The sequence below is a fragment of the Pinus tabuliformis genome, chromosome 7, assembly GCF_031772625.1.
Source record: "Pinus tabuliformis cultivar Carrire ecotype Pingquan chromosome 7, CPIR1, whole genome shotgun sequence".
Taxonomy (NCBI): Eukaryota; Viridiplantae; Streptophyta; class Pinopsida; order Pinales; family Pinaceae; genus Pinus; species Pinus tabuliformis.
This window is the reverse complement of record NC_142293.1, coordinates 177,370,830-177,392,700: the sequence shown is the minus strand read 5'-3', so window position 1 is coordinate 177,392,700 and position 21,871 is coordinate 177,370,830. Positions and strand designations below refer to the sequence as shown.

Below are 21,871 nucleotides of genomic sequence, written 5' to 3'. Positions count from 1 at the left end.
AGAATTATGTAAAGAACCATTCTCTATATTAACTAACACTTTAAACTAGTAACAAACATGTAAAGAATTATGTAAAGAATAGGCTAACCGTAAATGCCACCCTCCATATCTAACCTCCTAGATATATGGAGCAACATTTTTCTTTTCCCATGCAAACCTTTTCTCATTTTATCTAAACTAATTAACCCAAATAACTTAATATACCACCATTTTGCATTTAAATTAAAATCATATGTATGTTCCAAAATCTCTTCTTCTTGGATAGACATTTTAAACCTAAGCAAAAAATGCTTTATGCAAATAAACGCACGAAATCGACCGTTAAAATGTAACCATTTCACGAAACTGTTCAGATTTTCTATAACGTGCCCGTTCAATAAAATCACTATCAACAAATAATAAATAGAGGGCTTCGTAAACATCTAAAATAGCCTGAAACAGAAGTGTTCAGTTTTATGTAATTGCATTTATACTCTTCACTCCTGGATCTTTCAGTCTTATTTCAATTACAGGGCATCAATTTTCACATTCTAGGCTCGCCATTTTCCACCACCTTGCTGTCACATGCCTCCATCCACAGGGTTCACTTTTGTCCTTCGCACATTAGAGCCTTTCACTTTTCTCCTTCGCACATTAGAGCCCTGGATTTACAAATATTTAGAGGTGAAAAAAATCATATCACCGTTCAAAACATTCAAACGATTGTATGCGTATAAACCATCCAAGCATGAACGCACAGAGTTCTCCTTGTAGAATCAAAGACAACAGCGGAACAGAAAAAGCATTCTTCATTCAAAGGAGAAAAAGCATTTAAATGCAGATGTAAAAGCTCAACAGATGAGTTCTAAAGTTGCTTAGTGATCATAAATTTATGCTCCCTAAATCTGTGCTTGGATATTTATACTTATAGGCCACTTATGTCAACGATGAACACATATTTAATGTAGTTTCAAATAATTTTGGACCACTCGTCACCACCACTATTTCGGCTATTTCAAGCTGTATTTCACCTGCAAGGCTCTGAGAGAACAGGGTTTACATTGAAGCCTAGAGTTTCTCCTACGTGTGGTAGACATTCACAACTTCCCGCCGTTTTGGTTCTTCATTAACCTCATTTATGAGGACACCAGCTAGAACCTTAAAATATTTTATAAAGCTGTATTCTAACCCAGGGTAGTTTTTGCCAGAAAAACAATGGAAATTATGGAACTATTCAAGTTTCAAAATTTTTGGTGTTGATGGTGCTGAATAAACAAGATTTAAGCATTATTACTGTCAGATATTTTTGGGAAGAATAAAAAATAGCCAGTGATTTTTGGCAGTGCTAAATTTACTAATAATGTGACAATTTTGTTTTATAGTGGTATTTTTTTTCAAAAAATTTATTAGTGTTTGAATTGTTTTTATAGTAAAAATAGATTCAGCACCATCAAAAATCTGTAATCACCAAAAATCTTAAAATTTAACAGCTATAATTCCAAAAATTTCAACCTTATTTTATCAAAAAAATCATACTGAAATTTCAATTGTTTTCCGGGCAAAATCATCTACTAATTAGAATATTAGTTTTTTGAAAACAAAATCCCTACCCAACTTTGCTACAAATTCTATATATATATATATCCCTAAATTTATAACTGCCCCATGCTTTACTCCGAAAACCCAAAACTCTTAACTAAACCTGATATAGATATGCGGAATTACTAAATTTTCACAGTTATTAGTTTTATTTACCCTTTTTAAGTTTTCCCTTTTGCCCAACCCTCTTCGCCAAAAGCTCGAAACTGATAATTCGTTAAAACGCAGCGTTATCACCATTTTGACGGTTGTGGGAAACACAAAACAATCCAATACACTTTCACAATGTCATCTGGTTAGAGTCTAAATTTTTTACTTAGTTGTAGATAAAAGTTTTTTTTCTATATATAATGAATTATAGAATAAAATAGTAAAAAATCAATATCTGTAAATATAAAAAATGTTATCACAGATATGAAAAATACCAAAAACAAACAATATGTTTACCATTTACTCTGTCCAGGATCTTTTGACAGAAAACCTCTTAGAAACAAAATGACTCAGATGACACCATTAAACTGAAACAAAGCATTTCTATTCAAAAATATATTGCCTCATACATATTCATCCTCTGTTACTGAGAGGGATTCACCACAAGAAAAACATTCAACAAAAAAAACATTCACTTTGTTTTCACCTGAGAATTGCTGGGTTTACTGCTGTAAATCCCCTTTTACATTCACTGCAGTGAAAAACACTTTACTGCTATAATAAAATTTACATATGCATACAAATACGCTCCACCATTTTCTTTATGCACTGTTGTGCAAAACCACACATGGTTTTTCGCTACTCCTCAGTTTTACAAAATGTCCACACAACACATTACAACCTTGTTCTTGTCTTTTTACACATTGCTGTGTGTTTCACCTTTTACTGCACCATCATCATCTTTTACGCTGCTGTAAAAAAAACTTATGTTTTTCTCCCGTGTGCCATACACATAAAAAAGTCAACACACTCAAAAACAAATATACGACCTCCCTCTTTTAAATATTACATTACATAAAAACGACCATACCTATCTTTAAATGTGCCATTCCTTTTACATACAAAACTTACGTGCTATATAAAAATATTGAAACGTGCCCATAACATTATTAAAAGCATCTACCTAAAAACTACGAACAATACATAAATTCATTAAATTCTTTCATTCGGCGGTCAAACCATAAGTCTTTTACTCCACGCAATGCATTGATTTGCTGCAGGCCCATGTACCTTCAGGAGATCGACGGCGAAAAGCATTCGGGCGAATCGGACGGTGGACAACAATATCGGAAGGTCATTTGTCACCGAACTTTATCGCCCGAGAAAACTACGTTGCATTATGTCAGTGGTGAACCACGTGTCAGCTCCATATTATATCGGAGCTCCTTGCCGGATTATTCCTTCGTCGGCAAATTGCTCCGAGAAAATTCCGGTGAACGGTTTCTGGCTTGGTACATCGGCGTTGAAATTAGATTTCAACACTCCCCTTTAATTTCAACAGCTGGGCATTCGGTCATACCTAGACACTTCCTCAGAAATTCAAAGCTCTTCTGATCCAATGGCTTTGTCAAGATGTCTGCTACCTGTTCTTGAGTCCTGCAATGTTCTAGGACAATTTCTCCATTGTTCACCAATTCTCTGATGTAGTGAAACCTTGTATCAATGTGTTTCGTTCTCTTATGAAACACTGAATTCTTTGACAATGCAATAGCTGAGCTATTGTCACAAAAAATCACTGTCGCTTTTGCCTGCTCTTGGCCTAAGCTTTTCAACATTCTTCTCATCCACACTGCTTGACATGCTGCTGCTGTAGCTGCCACATATTCAGCCTCTACTGTAGACAATGCTACAATGGACTGCTTCTTAGAAGCCCATGAGATGGCTCCTGAACCCATATTAAAAACATAACCGGAAGTGCTTTTCCGATCATCTACACTTCCAGCCCAATCACTGTCAGTGTATCCAACCAAATCTGAATGTTCTGAGGCATGATATAAAATTCCAAACATTTTGGTGCCTTTGACATACCTCAAAATTCTCTTTGCTGCCTGCCAATGTGCCTCCTTCGGCCTCTCCATAAATCTGGAAATCAAACTAACAGCATACATTAAATCAGGCCTAGTTGCTGTTAAATACATAAGGCTGCCCACAATGCTTTTATACAAGCTAGGATCAAAATCCTTGCTGCTGTCCTCTCTGCTGAGTTTTAATCCCATCACTGTGGGAGTGATTGCTGCCTTGCATTCTTCCATCTTAAATCTGCCCAAAACTTGATTTACATATCTTGCTTGAGATATAAAAATTCCTTTTTCATTTTGCTCTACTTCTATGCCTAAGAAGTATCTCAACAAACCCATGTCAGTCATTTCAAATTCATCCTTCATGACTGATTTAAAATTCTCAATAAGATAAATATCATTTCCAGTGAAAATAACATCATCTACATACAAGACAACAATTAAAATTTTACCATCCTTTTCCTTGATGTAGACTGTGGGTTCTCCTTCACATTCGTCAAATTCATTATCTAATAGATATGAATCTATCCTGCTGTACCATGCTCTTGGCGCTTGCTTCAGCCCATAAAGAGCCTTCTTCAATTTGCACACTTTGTGCTCTTCACCTTTCTTCTCATAGCCGAGAGGCTATTCAATGTACACCTCTTCTTTTAACAATCCATTTAGGAATGCTGACTTCACGTCCATTTGGTAGACTTTCCATTTATTTTGTGCTGCTATAGACAGCACTGCTCTCACTGTTTCCATTCTTGCAACCGGTGCGAAAGTCTCCTCATAATCTCTCCCATACTGCTGCTTGTACCCTTTGACAACCAGCCTTGCCTTGTGCCTTTCTATCTTGCCTTCAGCATTGCTCTTGGTCTTATAGACCCATTTCACACCAATGACTTCTTTGCCTTTTGGTAACTCAACCAAATCCCATGTTTTGTTTCTCTCTATGGCATTCATCTCCTCATCCATAGCTTCTATCCATTTCCTATCTTTAATTGCATCTTCGAAATGAATAGGATCATCAACATGAAAATACAAGGCAAATAAGGAATTCATTCCTTCATCATAAATGTCACTTAGATTTCTAAATTTCTTACCTCTTTCACTTGGTGTGCAAATGATTGAAGATGCACTTGAATTTCCTCCTTGTGGTGTGCTTGGAGAAGCACTTTCATTTATCCTCAATGGTGTCCCTTGTTGTCCTTGTGTTGGCGCTGCTGTTTGGGGATGCATTTCAGCCACCTCCTCTTCATCTTCATCATGAGAGAAACAGTTTTTAACATTCACTGTTTTCTCTATGCTTCCATCCCAAGCTTCCTCTTCAATGAATTGAACATCCCTGCTGACAAAGAACTTCTTGGTAGATGGAATGTACAGCCTGTAGGCTTTGGATTCATCACTGTATCCAATGAAGATGCATTTCTCCCCTTTGTTGTCCAACTTCCTCCTTAGCTGATCCGGAATGTGTGCATAGGCCACACACCCAAAAACTCTCATGTGGGTGACTCCTTGCTTTCTCCCACTCCATGCCTCTTCTGGCACTTTGTTCATGACTGCTTTTGTAGGACACCTGTTCAATATATAAACTGCACAATGTACAGCTTCAGCCCAATACTCATTTGGCAAATGCTTTGCCTTCAACATGCTCCTTGCCATCTCCATGATGGTTCTGTTTTTCCTTTCAGCAACTCCATTTTGTTGTGGAGTGTACCTTGTTGTAAATTGTTTGTGAATTCCATTTTCTCTACAAAATTTTAGGAATTCATTTGAGATATACTCACCTCCTCTATCAGTTCTCAATACTTTTATGTGCAGCCCGCTTTGGTTCTCCACAAGTGCTTTGAAGTTTTGGAATTTCTCAAAGACTTCACTTTTGTTCTTGAGGAAATATATCCAAGTCTTTCTTGTAAAATCATCAATGAATGTCAAGAAATATAGGCTGCCAGCTAATGATGGAGCTTGCATTGGTCCACACAAATCTGAGTGGATAATCTCTAAGGGTGTCTTTGCCCTTATGCTTTTCCCTGATGGAAAACTTTATCTATGTTGTTTGCCCAATATACAACCTTCACAAAGGCTGTCCGGCTTCTCTATCAATGGTAATCCCTTTACCATTCCTTTTCTGCTTAACAAGTTTAGACCTCCAAAATTTAGATGCCCGAATCTCAAGTGCCATAACCAGTTCTCATCCTTTGGCACGCTTTGGAAGGCCTCTTGGGTGACTGCTACCATTTCCTTCTTGTTCTTCAAGTCTGCCTGGATCCTTAGAGGGAACATCCTGTTCCTTGTCATCTTCACTTCAGCAATGCATCTTTTGCTGGGTGGTATATCCATGATGGTGCACACATCGCTTACAAAGTAAACATTGTAACCCTTTTGGACAAGTTGTCCAACACTCAAGAGGTTACATCTCATTCCGGGGACATAGTAGACATCTGCTATGGTTTTCCTTTCTCCTTGTTTTGTAAATATTTTTACCTCTCCTTTTCCCATAACAGACACTTTACTATCAGTTCCTAGTGTGACCTCTGACTTCAAATTCTAATTTAAGGCTGAAAAGAGGGCTATATTCCCTGTCATATGGTTGCTGCAACCTGAGTCTAAAAACCATATGTCCTCACTATGTGTTTCAGCCATGTTACAAGCTAACAGGACATTTTCTTGACTGTTGTTTTCTCTTGTAACATTTGTATTTTGTCTGTTGTTCATATCATGCTGTTTCTTTCTACAATCACTAGCATAATGTCCATACTTTTTGCAATAATAGCATTGAACATTAGATTTATCATACCTTTGTCCTTGAGCATGATACTGATCTCTTTGTTGGCTGCTGCCTTGACCTTGGTTCTGATTTGGATTGCTGCCTCTTCCTTGTGAATTTGATGGGCTGTTCCTTCCACCTCTGTTCTGGCTTCTGCCTCTTCCTCTTTTGTTTCCTCTTCCTTGACCTCTTCCTCTTCCAAAGGACATCTGGGTCTTGAAGGCTTGCTCAAGAGATGAGTTTTCATTCCTACTCAACCTCTGCTCATGTGTTATCAGTGATGCATGTAGCTCATCAACTGAATAGTTTGAGAGATCCTTTGTCTCTTCAATGGTGGTGACTATGGCATCAAACTTTGAGGGTAAGACCCTCAATATTTTCTCCACAATCCTTCTATCTTCAATGGTTTCTCCATGAGTTCTCATTTGTGTGATTACACCAATCACATGAGTGAAGAATGAGTTAATGTTATCTGACTCCTTCATGTTCAAGTTCTCAAAATCCTTCCTCAGCAATTGTAGTTTTGCTGTCTTCACTCTCTCCATGTCTTGATAGGTTGTCTTGAGGGTTTCCCATGCTTCATTGGATGTCTTAGCTGCTGCTAACCTTGGAAACACACTCTGGTCTACTGCTAAATACAACAACATACAGGCTTTTGAATCCTTTTTCTTATTGCTCTTCAGCAGATCCTTCTCTCCCTGAGTTAATGCATTGAACTCAGTTTCATCTGCTGGTTCTTCAAAACCTTCCTCAACTATTTCCCATAAGTCTTGGGAAGCAAACAAGGCTTTCATAGTTATTGACCAGTAGTCATAGTTCTTCCCATTAAACTGTGGGAGCTGGGTGTTAAACATACCCATACCAGTGCTTGTGCTAGCCATTCCTTGACTGTGTATTTTAAAAACAACTGACTGATTGAATCCTTTGATGTCTGAGTCTTCTGTCTGCCTGAGAAGTTTTGCTGCAGCAACAACCTTCTCCCTTCAGCTTCTTTAACTTCTTTAAAGAGCCTAAGCCTGCTCTGATACCACTGTTGGGTATTTTTGATGCAAAATACCAAAAACAAACAATATGTTTACCACAGAGCCAATGCTCTGTTTACTCTGTCCAGGATCTTTTGACAGAGAACCTCTTAGAAACAAAATGACTCAGATGACACCATTAAACTGACACAAAGCATTTCTATTCAAAAATATATTGCCTCATACATATTCATCCTCTGTTACTGAGAGGGATTCACCACAAGAAAAACATTCAACAAAAAAAACATTCACTGTGTTTTCACCTGAGAATTCACTGAGCTGGGTTTACTGCTGTAAATCCCCTTTTACATTCACTGCAGTGAAAAACACTTTACTGCTGTAATAAAATTTACATATGCATACAAATACGCTCCACCATTTTCTTTATGCACTGTTGTGCAAAACCACACATGGTTTTTCGCTACTCCTCAGTTTTACAAAATGGCCACACAACACATTACAACCTTGTTCTTGTCTTTTTACACACTGCTGTGTGTTTCACCTTTTACTGCACCATCATCATCTTTTACGCTGCTGTAAAAAGAACTTATGTTTTTCTCCCGTGTGCCATACATACAAAAAAAAAGTCAACACACTCAAAAACAAATATACGACCTCCCTCTTTTAAATATTACATTACATAAAAACGACCATACCTATCTTTAAATGTGCCATTCCTTTTACATACAAAACTTACGTGCTATATAAAAATATTGAAACGTGCCCATAACATTATTAAAAGCATCTACCTAAAAACTACGAACAATACATAAATTCATTAAATTCTTTCATTCGGGGGTCAAACCATAAGTCTTTTACTCCACGCAATGCATTGATTTGCTGCAGGCCCATGTACCTTCAGGAGATCGACGGCGGAAAGCATTCGGGCGAATCGGACGGTGGACAACAATATCGGAAGGTCGTTTGTCACCGAACTTTATCGCCCGAGAAAACTACATTGCATTACGTCAGTGGTGAACCACGTGTCAGCTCCATATTATATCGGAGCTCCTTGCCGGATTATTCCTTCATCGGCAAATTGCTCCGAGAAAATTCCGGTGAACGGTTTCTCGCTTGGTACATCGGCGTTGAAATTAGATTTCAACATAAATTACAAGTTTGAGTTGTGGTATGAAGTTATGAGTTTTGATCTATAAACTTAGTGGATAGCTAATTTCAAAAGAAATTAAAGTTTACCAAAATTCGAACCTCAAGATTAAAGTTCAAAAAACCCTATGACATAATTCCATACTGATAAACAACATACTCCTTTCCTTACGGAAAAAAACATACTCCTATAAATAAAACTCATCTCCATCCATCTCCATCAGTGTATCAGGAAAATTATCTCTGCTCTCTGTTTTCTTAAACATAAATATAACTCAGATAGAAGTCTTTTGGATTAATTACATAGTTAAGATTTGGTCAACTTTTAGAACTAACTAATGTGGTCTATCTTCATGACAAGGATAAACCACATTAATTGGTTCAAAACTCACCAATGTTAACTATGTGCTTAATCCGAAAGACTTCTATACATTATAAATCATAAAAATCTTAGATCTAACATAAATATAAAGCATCAAATTTCATATTTGTAACCAAAAGAGTCATAAATGATAGATTAGATGGAGAATGTGATACCGGTGGATTTGTTGGAACTGGTAGTATCAGAGAAGTTGAAAGCATCGCAGTAACTTCTGACATTGGTGGACGGCGCAATGAATCCTCTTGTGTACACAAAAGACCAACCTGAATGCATCTCGACGCTTTCTCCTTATCACGTGTTTCAATTATTGTTGGGTCAATCGTCCGCAAAACATTGTCTGGTTTGTCTGGTTTGTATGAGCTCCACACCTGCATTTTTCATAAAATATATACATGAAAGAGAGATGGATAATTTTAGCTTTAATTTAGTTTATTGATATAATAAGTATACAGGTCAACAGATGAGGAATTCGTATCAAAATAGATCAGTGAAATCCGTTATCTCATGCTTCGGCTAAAGATATCCCCCGAGGGAAATACAACAACAGTATCAGAGCATCTCACCCATCCTAAAAGCTCCCTCGGTTCAGATGATATCTTTCTTCCAGTGAGAAGTTCCAGGAGAACAATGCCAAAGCTATAGACATCTGTATTTGCGGATAACTGCCCTTCCATAACATACTCTGGTGCCATATACCCTCTGCATATTCAAATTCCAATGGAAGAGATATGTGAGGGAACTTTTAGGAGTTCAGCGATGATTATGTGAAATTTATTTGCAGAAGAAAATATAGTGCTTGATCTTAGAAGTTAAAAACGAATCAAGAATGTAAATTCAAAAATTTAACAACAATGAAAAAGTAATTACGCCCATAAGCATATATATTGGAATGGGATGAAGGATATATATTGAAATTGGAGAGAGGTGAATAATGAGAAAATTTAATCTTTAAATATCATCGGTCATTTAATCTCTATTGAATCATAAAAAAATATTAATTATCATTTTTTTTATAATATTATAAAAAAATTATTATTAATCATTTTTTTCATTATTATGTTTTTATAACTATTAATTATCATTTTTTTTAATATATAATACGAAAATTATTAATTATTATTTTTCTTTTTAATTTTTATTAAGTAATGTTTAATTATTATTTTTTGTGTTGAGTGGAGGCTTCTGTGATTCATATCAGGTTTATGAGAGATTTTTTCGAATCACAAGATCTATCATTTGTCTAGGTTTCGAACCAACTAGTGTGGTTCAAAGTTAGGACAAGTTGACAAATACAAGTCAAACTTGTCTTTTTCATTTTTATTGTTTAAATTTTGTTTTTGACTACATATATGAATTCAGCATCTTTAACAACCCATAGGAACTACAATTCTGGAGAGTTCACAACTCAAATTTGTGATTCCAACAAATCCAGACTAAATTATGGACAAATTTGATTAAAAAATAAGTACCTGAAAGTCCTCAAAGAGTCTTAACAAATAGCTTACTTATCTGGTTTAACACTAATGGCCCAGAAAAGATTGCACAGCATAACAAAATGTCAGAATAGTGTACCAGCAATCAAAGAATCATGGAAAAAATCGAATTAAAGTTATGCAATCATTGATCACCACTCTCCCATTTCACTTTTGTTTTCTATATCTAACTCTAACAAGTGTCACAGTTTGTTTTAGTTTAATCTAATTAAGTTGAGTTCAGTCCAGTCTTACTAGTCATTTATTACTGATATCTCTAATGTAATCTTATTTCACTGTTTTGTCACAGTTTATTTTAGTTTAATCTAATTAAGTTGAGTTCAGTCCAGTCTTACTAGTCATTTATTACTGATATCTCTAATGTAATCTTATTTCACTGTTTTGGACTATTGAAAAGAACAATCTCCATTCCACTTTTTCTTTTCGATTTTTGTCACTTACAACTAAAAAAATTGCGTGACAAAAGTTATAATAATGAACCAGCAATCAAAGACTCGTGAAAATATAGGCGAATTAGAGTTCTGCATGCAAGATCATGTCACATACCTGCATGGTATTGCACTGACAGTAAACAAAGTCATGCAAGTGAGGTAAAGGTCAAACAGGTAGCAGTCGATATACAATAGGCAAAGTCTCATAAGGGTTGCTTTTGAGAAAAAATCAACTATGAAAGGGCCATGACATCAGTGACACAAACTCACAAAGGGGGTCTGTGTCATGAAATCTATAAATGAATTCACATAAATTCACACTTAGAATGCTAAAAGGCACTCAGAATTACGTAGGCAAGGTCTTGGGATGGTTCCTTTTGAGCAAAAATCAACTATGAAAGGGTCATGACATCAGTGACACAGACTCACAAAGGGGGTCTGTGTCGTGAACTCTATAAATGAATTCACATAGATTCACACTTAGCATTCTAAAAGGTACTCAGAATTAGATACTGGTCCTATTAGCATTTATTAGCCATTAACTATTTACCTTATATGTATAGGTAGTCTAAAATGCGAACATTTTCCAGATGCATGCATTCTAATTGTTATTAGCTTGTGCCTGTGTGTTCTCTTGAGAATTGTATTAAAAACTTACGGGGTTCCAACAATCCCTGTGCTGACAGCAGTCCTATCTTCAGGGAAAACTTTAGCAGTGCCGAAGTCTGCTATCTTAGGAATTAGATTCTTGTCCAACAAAATATTACTGGTTTTAATATCTCGATGAATAATTCGCGGTTGAGAATCCTCGTGAAGATAGCATAGCCCACGAGCTATTCCCAGGATAATCTTATAGCGTATGCGCCAATCAAGTTCTTTGCGTTTCTCCGGATCTGTATCCATGCATAAGAGACCAATTCAACACCGAACTATCTAGATTGATACATTACTGATTTTTATCTTGTTATATTAAGTGCAAGTGACTCACCGGATAGCCATTTATCAAGGCTCTTATTCGGTAAGTACTCGTAAACAAGGAACTTTTCTGATCCCTGTGCACAGCAGCCGAGTAGATTCACTAAATTCCGATGCTGAATTTTTGCAAGCAGCTTTTCATTCATAAATTCCTTCCTTCCTTGACTAGATTTTGACGACAGCTTCTTCACAGCTATTTGTTGTCCGTCTTGGGTAGTTCCCTGAGAGATTCAGACAAATGCTCAGTACGAAAGATTTTGTAAAATAAACCTTAATTATATTATATGCCCGTTTTCTACATAAACCAGTAGAAGCCTTGTGCTAGCCTGTGTTACCTTGTATACGGGTCCAAATCCTCCCTCTCCAATCTTGTTATCAATGTGAAAATTGTTAGTAGCAGCTACCAGTGCTTCCATCGTAAACACTATTGGACAAATAGTGAATAATGCGTCTTCGACCACTTGCCCATTATCTGTTCGATACAATGAAATATACAATTACATCAAAAAAGATGGGGGCAGAAGGTTTGTGAAGACATTATACGCTTTATGAAGTAAGAAACATTTTTTTGTTATGAGTTTTAGTTATTTCAAAGACGTTTCAATTTAGGTGAAAACATTTTTGATATAACAGTGTGCTTTTATTTTGTTCAAAAATTTATTGTATAAATTATCATTCATTCAACTGCTCTAACTGGAATCTGTAATCATTTGGTAAATCTCTTTTAGAACACTGCAAAGTTCTGTTCTCCAAAACGAACAGAGTATCTATTATACTAACCTGAATATCTACTGTATTGTAGCTGTCATGATTCATCGTTTATATTTTTATGTCCCAGATAAATGAAATCCATTCCACACACTGGGGTGATATAATAAACTCCGCGTACGCCCATGTAACAGTGTATTAACTCTACTGGCCGTTGTCTACCTAATTTAAGAGTTTTAGGGTATATTTTTCATTTGAATTTGTCTCAAATATGATGGAGATTTGTTAAGAGGATAAGTTTAGTGGCTAATTCAAGATTTTGTAAGGTGTTAAATTTATATTTATTTATATATATATATATTCAAAAATACATTTTAAATAACAAAACATTAATATTCTATTAAAAATTGTTTCATTTACTAAAAGTTTTACAATATCATTCTAATGAATGTCCAGATATGGTTACTGAGGCATATCATTTAAATCTGGGTGTAACTAGAGGCGACACTCACAAGGCAGCACTAGAGGAGCATACCAAATGCATTCATATTGGGGGCTATATATTGAAAAAAAAAGACATGATATATTGATCATATAATAGGGGTAAAAGGTTTTTATATTAGTATAAAAATTAGTTAATAAAAAATATATATACGTATAAAAAATGTTAATGAAAAATTAATACCCAGTAAAATAGAGATTTATAGTTACTAAAAACATATTATCTAAACCTAACTGTAAAACAAAATACTGTGAATTTATGTTGATTTCCCCCTTCTCTTGACCATCAAATTTGAAGATATTCTCAAATCTGAAATTTTGGATTTCAAGATATTCCCAAATCTGTTGAGAGTTGGATCTGCTCATTATAAGAAACAGAAGGCCGATTTTGATGCCAAGAGACGTGAAGACCAATATCAGCGAGGCCAAGAATATGATGCAGATTGTGGCCAGTCTCCAATACCCAACATCGGCGAAGCTTCCATGTTAGAGCTGTCAATCCAAATAGCCATAAATTTAGAGGTTCAATGTATTTCCGAAGGAATTTAGGATGCTGGTGTTGTCATTCCAATTATCCCTAAACATAAGGGTATAATGTCATTTCAACTAGCCTAAACTGAGTGGCATAATGCATTTATGTTAGAGGAATTTAGCTTAGTAACCAGTTTCGATCTTTGTATATAAAGAGACCAGCTTCTCTGTGTAACTGGGAGGGATTGTATTGCTCAGAGGAGCCATACGCCCAGAACTGCTGCGCAGACAAGACAGAAGGTATTGTAACTGGGTTGAACGCCACCGTTTGGTTTTGTGTGCCAATTTAGAGTAATGGCTTTTGGTAATTTCACCGCAGGGAGTAGGGAAAAGATAGATTATTACTGGTTTGAATTTGTAATCAGGGTCAATGAGTAGATTGATTGTAATGGTTGTGGAATGGGATGTTTAGGGAGGTGATTAATTTTAATTTTGAAAATTAAAATTATTTATTTGTTCTAGAAAGAAAATATTGAAAATAAAAAAATTGCTATTGGTTTCAAAATAAAATTCGAAATCAATTTTGAAAATGTCATAGGAGGAAAAGAATCTTTTAGTTGTATCATATTAAATAATAAAAAGTTAAATATGAAAAACATTTTTGATTATATTGTCCAATTTTTATTGACATTTATCTTAAATTTCAAAATATTTATCACACTACCAACATTATTAATTATTGTAATAATTCTTTTAAAACAAAAATAATTCAATCATTAAAAAATCCCAATTAATATTTTACCTATCTAAAATCCCGTAAACCATATTAATGGTATCATCATCCTATTAACAAGATTCTCTGAAAAAAAATTCTCCATTATAATGGTAGGATGAATGCTGTGTACTAGACTCTTTTTCCTTATTAGTTAGTAACTCCTTTTCAGATGTGTGGAAGGGTTTTTTACCTTCGTGTCGGCCCGAATTCTGCTCCTTCTGTGTCTTCAGCGTCTTGTTCTGCATTTTGCTCTGAACCACTGCAGCATTGTCATTCGACTTACCACCTCCATCGTTACCCGCATTACCAGCTCCATCGTTACCCGGATTTTGCTCTGTCTGTTGCTTCGGATCCCTGGGCTTCTTCCTCTGCATTTCTCTCTGAGCCAACGCTGTATGTTCTTTCTTATCACCACCGACATCTTTGCCTGAATTCTGCTCTCTGTATTGATTTTGTGTCTTGGCCTCGTTCCTCTGCATTTCTCTCTGAGCCATCGCTGTATGTTCTTTCTTATCACCACCAACATCTTTGCCTGAATTCTGCTGTTTGTGTTGATTCTGTGTCTTGGACTCTTTCTTCTGATTATTCTGAGTCACTGGCCACAACTCTGTATGCTTCCCACATTTCTTCTGCAACTTCTTCAACAAGACATCAGCAGACACCAGTGTTCCTGTAACAGTCGCCTTCTGCTCGCCAGGATCGATATTGACGGTGTGCACAGCTGCAACAACGAGCCATATGGTTAGTAAATATCCATAACAAGATTCGAAGACGCGACCTGCACTAAAGAAAACAAAACTAATTATGTGCAAACATGCGGGATCGCAACGATTCTTACCATCGATGTTCCGCAGAACTCTCTTGACATTTTCCTGGCATCCCTCGCACGAACAGTGAATCTTCAGAATCCAAGTCTGCAAAAAGGAAATACGACGATTGGATAAAACGTCATTAACTCTCAAAAAAATCCCTATGAAGCCCAGATCTACGAGCATGAAATGTATTCACTACGGAATAATTTTTTTTTTTTTTTCAGAACACCTGGATTGTAGGACGGTTGAAATCTTCGTATTCTGCGACTCCTCCGGACTCTGAGAGATTCCCAATTTGACTGGGAATCGTACCTCGTGGATGGGAGCCAGAATTACCCATGAGATTCTGAATAAAACTCAACAGATATGCCCGGAAAGCTTTGCACACTGATATTGCCGAGCCCCAAACCACTGCCGCTGCTTGGCGCAAGCCCTTTTAAGTACTTGGAGTCACAGGGGAATCCACCTCCACTGAAAAAAACTACTATGTAAGAGAAAATAACAATGCAGAGAGAGTCTCAGTTCTTTTTTTGGTTCTTCTTTTGTTTTGAATAACAAGGTAGAGAAATATGACAATCAGTCTGAGATTATTAGTTCGATGAGTAGTCCAGTGGGTTGAAGCCCTGTGCCAAACTAAGCGAGTTCAATTCTGCTTTGAATCCATGAGGGTCAGGCACCAATAAGTGAGTTCACTAGGCATGAGGAAGCTTCCGGTGTGCTGCTAAAACAAAAAAAGAAAATGTTGTTTGGTCTTCATTCTTTGGAAATTCCTTGACTTTAACACATCGTTGTAAACTAAAATAAATTTATAAAGTAAACTTTATTATTTTTTATTTTTTAATTTAATTATATTTAACTTTTAAATATTTTAAAATTGGATGGTTTTAGGTGAGTTTTTGGCCATTTCTGTCATATTTCAGTGATTGGATTCTGATTAGATTTTTGTCATTTAAATTATTATTTTTAATGTATACATTATACAAATTTAATAATTTAAATGTATAATAATTTAAAATTATAATTTTCTACAGAGTCTCAATCAGGGTCAGTCATTTGTTCCACCGAAAAGCATTCGTTGTAAAGGGTCGGTCATTGGTTCCACTGAAAAGCATTCGTTCATTTCGTGGATGCCTTCTCGTGTTGAAGTTATAATTTCAACGCAGCCGTGCGTTCTCACCCAAAACCACCAAAACCACAAACCGCCCAGGGCATATCGCACCGGCTTCTCACGAAAAGTTGTTTCCGTATATTGGCCTCCGATGCGTTTTGGTGCAGGCACGTGGCTCTCGCCTGACATCAGCAACTTTGACATATCGGGAGCTATCGTTCACTCAAGTGAGGGCTTCCGATATCTTTCTCCACCGTAGGATTTGCTCCCGTATTTTCGTCCGTTGATTGATTGAAGATGCATACGAGCCTATATTAAAAGCCTTGCGTGGAGTGAATTCAATTTTGTGTTGACCGCCAATAATAATGTAGTTAATGTGCCCGTAGAAGTATTGGTAGGTGATTTAAATTTTAATGTTTTTATATGTATCGGAGGTATGGTGCATTTAAAAAAAGGCATGGGTGTTAAAAATATTTTACGGCACGTAAAAGTAATTGTTTTTTTTTATTTTGTTTTCAAAAAATGAAAAGTGCTCATGCATTTGACTATTTTGAAAGAGGAACGATGGAGCAGAAAAATATAGTGTGCTCTGCATCTTTGTTGTGTATGGCACACGGGAGGAATTTATGTGTGTGTGTTCGCAGCAGCGAAATGGAACCAGTGATGTAATTTTTTTTGTGTTGGCCATAGCGAAAAAACATGTGTGGTTTTGCACAGCAGTGCATAAAGAAGATGGTGGAGCGAATTTTGTAAGCCTGTGTAAATTTTGTTTTACAGCAGTAAACTCATGTAAACTTTTGTTACAGCAGTAAGTTGTTCTTCACAGCAGTGAATATGAAAATGATTTTACAGTGGTAAATCCCTCTCAGTAAAAGAGGATTAAGCTTGTATCAGTTTTTAATGAATAGAATGTTTTAATGGTGGTGAATTACTCTGTTTCTCTGTGAAATTTTTTTTTAAGTCTTCCTGTGCACAAAAGATCCTGGAGTCAAAGAACACAGCATTGTCTCTGTGTTTAGTTTGAATCTTGGTTTTGGTATTTTCCCCATAGAAAAATCCCCAACAGTGGTATCAGAGCAGGACCAGGCTCTTTAAAAGAAGTTAAAGAAGCTGAAGGGAGAAGGTTGTTGCTGCAGCAAAACTTCTCAGGCAGACAGAAGACTCAGACAGCAAAGGAGTCAGGTATTCCAAAAGTTTTTTTTGTGTTGCTGAAGAAACAGTCAGCTATTTTAAACACACAGTCAAGGATTTAGAGGCATAGATCAGAATACAAGGAATGGTCAGCACAAGCACTGGTATGGGTTTGTTTAACACCCAGCTCCCACAGTTTAATGGGAAGAACTATGACTACTGGTCAATAACTATGAGAGCCCTGTTTGCCTCTCAAGATTTATGGGAAACAGTTGAAGATGGTTTTGAAGAAGTAGCAGATGAAAATGAGTTCATTGCACTAACTCAGGGAGAGAGAGATCAGCTGAAGAGCAATAGGAAGAAGGATGCAAAGGCCATTTTATTGTTGCATCTAGCAGTAGACCAGAGTATATTTCCAAGGATAGCAGCAGCTAAAACATCAAATGAAGCATGGCAAACCCTTAAGACAGCCTATCAAGGCATGGAGAGAGTGAAGATAGCAAAACTACAATTGCTGAGAAAGGATTTTGAAAACTTGAAAATGAAGGAGTCAGACAACATTGAATCATTCTTCACTCATGTGATTGGAGTAATCACACAAATGAGAACTCATGGAGAAACAATTGAAGATAGAAGAATAGTGGAGAAAATATTGAGGGTCTTACCCTCAAGGTTCGATGCCATAGTCACCACCATTGAAGAGACAAAGGATCTCTCAAACTATTCAGTTGATGAGCTACATGCATCACTGATAACACATGAGCAGAGGTTGAGTAGGAATGAAAACTCATCTCTTGAGCAAGCCTTCAAGACCCAGATGTCCTTTGGAAGAGGAAGAGGTCAAGGAAGAGGAAACAGAAGAGGAAGAGGCAGAAGCCAGAACAGAGGTGGAAGGAACAGCCCATCAAATGCACAAGGAAGAGGCAGCAATACAAATCAGAACCAAGGTCAAGGCAGCAGCCAACAAAGAGATCAGTATCAGGCTCAAGGACAAAGGTATGATAAATCTAATGTTCAATGCTATTATTGCAAAAAGTATGGACATTATGCTAGTGATTGTAGAAAGAAACAACATGATAAGAACAGCAGACAAAATGCAAATGTTACAAGAGAAAACAACAGTCAAGAAAATGTCCTGTTAGCTTGTAACATGGCTGAAACACATAGTGAGGACATATGGTTTTTAGACTCAGGTTGCAGCAACCATATGACAGGGAATATAGCCCTCTTTTCAGCCTTAAATCAGAATTTGAAATTAGAGGTCACACTAGAAACTGATAGTAAAGTGTCTGTTATGGGAAAAGGGGAAGTAAAAATATTTACAAAACAAGGAGAAAGGAAAACCATAGCAGATGTCTACTATGTCCTCGGAATGAGATGTAACCTATTGAGTGTTGGACAGCTTATCCAAAAGGGTTACAATGTTTACTTTGTAAATGATGTGTGCACCATCATGGACATACCACCCAGCAAAAGATGCATTGCTGAAGTGAAGATGACAAGGAACAGGATGTTCCCTCTCCGGATCAGGGCAGACATGAAGAACAAAAGGGAAATGGCAGCGGTCACCCAAGAGGCCTTCCAAAGTGTGCCAAAGGATGAGAACTGGTTATGGCACTTGAGATTCGGTCATCTAAATTTTGGAGGTCTAAACTTATTGAGCAGAAAAGGAATGGTAAAGGGATTACCATTGATAGAGAAGCCGGACAGCCTTTGTGAAGGTTGTATATTGGGAAAACAACACAGAGAAAGTTTTCCATCAGGGAAGAGCATAAGGGCAAAGGCACCCTTAGAGATTATCCACTCAGATTTGTGTGGACCAATGCAAGCTCCATCATTAGCAGGCAGCCAATATTTCCTAACATTCATTGATGACTTTACAAGAAAGACTTGGATATATTTCCTCAAAAACAAAAGTGAAGTGTTTGAGAAATTCCAAAATTTCAAAGCACTTGTGGAGAACCAAAGCGGGCTGCACATAAAAGTATTGAGAACTGATAGAGGAGGTGAGTATATCTCAAATGAATTCCTAAAGTTTTGTAGAGAAAATGGAATACATAAACAGTTCACAACTCGGTACACCCCACAGCAAAATGGAGTTGCTGAAAGGAAGAACAGAACCATCATGGAAATGGCAAGGAGCATGTTGAAGGCAAAGCATTTGCCAAATGAGTATTGGGCTGAAGCTGTACATTGTGCAGTTTATATATTGAACAGGTGTCCTACAAAAGCAGTCTTGAACAAAGTGTCGAAGAGGCATGGAGTGGGAGAAAGCAAGGAGTCACCCACATGAGAGTTTTTGGATGTGTGGCCTATGCACACATACCAGATCAGCTAAGGAGGAAGTTGGACAACAAAGGGGAGAAATGCATCTTCATTGGATACAGTGATGAATCCAAAGCCTACAGGCTGTACATCCCATCTACCAAGAAGTTCTTTGTAAGCAGAGATGTTCAATTCATTGAAGAGGAAGCTTGGGATGGAAGCATAGAGAAAACAGTGAATGTCAAGAACTGTTTGTCTCATGATGAAGATGAAGAGGAGGTGGCTGAAATGCATCCCCAAATAGCAGCGCCAACACAAGGACAGCAGGGGACACCATTGAGGATCAATGAGAGTGCTTCTCCAAGCACACCACAAGGAGGAAATTCAAGTGCATCTTCAAGCACTTGCACACCAAGTGAACGAGGTAAGAAGTTTAGAAGTCTAAGTGAAATTTATGAAGAAGGAATGAATTCCTTATTTGCCTTGTTTTGTCATGTTGATGATCCTATTCATTTCGAAGATGCAATTAAAGATAGGAAATGGATAGAAGCTATGGATGAGGAGATGAATGCCATAGAGAGAAACAAAACATGGGATTTGGTTGATCTACCAAAAGGCAAAGAAATTATTGGTGTGAAATAGGTCTACAAGACCAAGAGCAATGCTGAAGGCAAGATTGAAAGGCATAAAGCAAGGCTGGTTGTCAAAGGGTACAAGCAGCAGTATGGGAGAGATTATGAGGAGACTTTCGCACCGGTTGCAAGAATGGAAACCGTGAGAGCAGTGCTGTCCATAGAGGCTCAAAACAAATGGAAAGTCTACCAAATGGACGTGAAATCAGCATTCCTAAATGGAGTGTTAATGGAAGAGGTCTATGTGGAACAGCCTCTCGGATATGAGAAGAAAGGTGAAGAGCACAAAGTGTGCAAATTGAAGAAAGCTCTTTATGGGCTGAAGCAAGCGCCAAGAGCATGGTACAGCAGGATAGATTCATATCTATTGGAGAATGAATTTGACAAATGTGAAGGAGAACCCACAGTCTACATCAAGGAAAAGGATGGTAAAATTTTAATTGTTGTCTTGTATGTAGATGATGTTATTTTCACTGGAAATGATATTTATCTTATTGAGAATTTTAAATCAGTCATGAAGGATGAATTTGAAATGACTGACATGGGTTTGTTGAGATACTTCTTAGGCATAGAAGTAGATCAAAATGAAAAAGGAATTTTTATATCTCAAGCAAGATATGTAAATCAAGTTCTGGGCAGATTTAACATGCAAGAATGCAAGGCAGCAATCACTCCCACAGTGATGGGATTAAAACTCAGCAGAGAGGACAGCAGCAAGGATTTTGATCCTAGCCTGTACAAAAGCATTGTGGGCAGCCTTATGTATTTAACAGCAACTAGGCCTGATTTAATGTATGCTATTAGTTTGATTTCCAGATTTATGGAGAGGCCAAAGGAGGCACATTGGCAGGCAGCGAAAAGAATTTTAAGGTATGTCAAAGGTACCAAAATGTTTGGAATTTTATATAATGCCTCAGAACATTCAGATTTGGTTGGATACACTGATAGCGATTGGGCTGGAAGTGTAGATGATCGGAAGAGCACTTCCGGTTATGTTTTTAATATGGGTTCAGGAGCCATCTCATGGGCTTCTAAGAAGCAGTCCATTGTAGCATTGTCTACAGCAGAGGCTGAATATGTGGCAGCTACAGCAGCAGCATATCAAGCAGTGTGGATGAGAAGAATGTTGAGAAGCTTAGGCCAAGAGCAGGCAAAAGCGACAGTGATTTTTTGTGACAATAGCTCAGCTATTGCATTGTCAAAGAATTCAGTGTTTCATAAGAGAACGAAACACATTGATACCAGGTTTCACTACATCAGAGAATTAGTGAACAATGGAGAAATTGTCCTCGAACATTGCAGGACCCAGGAACAGGTTGCAGACATCTTGACAAAGCCACTTGATCAGAAAAGCTTTGAATTTTTGAGAAAGTGTCTCGGTATGACCGAATGCCCAGCTGTTGAAATTAAAGGGGAGTGTTGAAGTTATAATTTCAACGCAGCCGTGCGTTCTCACCCAAAACCACCAGCATGAAACCACAAACCGCCCAGGGCATATCGCACCGCCTTCCCACGAAAAGTTGTTTCCGTATATTGGCCTCCGATGCGTTTTGGTGCTGGCACGTGGCTCTCGCCTGACGTAAGCAACTCTGACATATCGGGAGCTATCGTTCACTCAAGTGAGGGCTTCCGATATCTTTCTCCACCGTAGGATCTGCTCCCGTATTTTCGTCCGTTGATTGATTGAAGATGCATACGAGCCTATATTAAAAGCCTTGC

At 37.2% G+C, this 21,871-nt stretch overlaps 1 protein-coding gene across 1 annotated transcript; it reads right to left on the bottom strand.

Moving 5' to 3' along the window:
* Positions 1–335: 335 nt before the first annotated feature.
* Positions 336–15,745, bottom strand: LOC149246416 (cysteine-rich receptor-like protein kinase 43). Its single transcript, XM_089457907.1, has 9 exons — positions 15,246–15,745; positions 15,043–15,118; positions 14,395–14,925; positions 12,085–12,221; positions 11,763–11,970; positions 11,433–11,667; positions 9,414–9,549; positions 9,006–9,218; positions 336–641 (listed from the first exon to the last, which is right to left on the bottom strand). The coding sequence occupies exons 1-9, from the start codon at positions 15,354–15,356 to the stop codon at positions 561–563; spliced, it is 1,728 nt and encodes a 575-aa protein (XP_089314033.1). The 5' UTR covers positions 15,357–15,745; the 3' UTR covers positions 336–560.
* Positions 15,746–21,871: the final 6,126 nt, after the last annotated feature.

Coding starts and splice junctions, on each gene's coding strand:
- LOC149246416 (XM_089457907.1), bottom strand. CDS start 15,356: ATGGGTAATTCTGGCTCCCATCCACGAGGTACGATTCCCAGTCAAATT. Junction 14,926..15,042: donor AGTTCTGCGGAACATCGATG/GTAAGAATCGTT, acceptor TCGTTGTTGCAG/CTGTGCACACCGTCAATATC. Junction 642..9,005: donor CAGTTCCAACAAATCCACCG/GTATCACATTCT, acceptor TTGTAAATCCAG/GGCTCTAATGTGCGAAGGAG.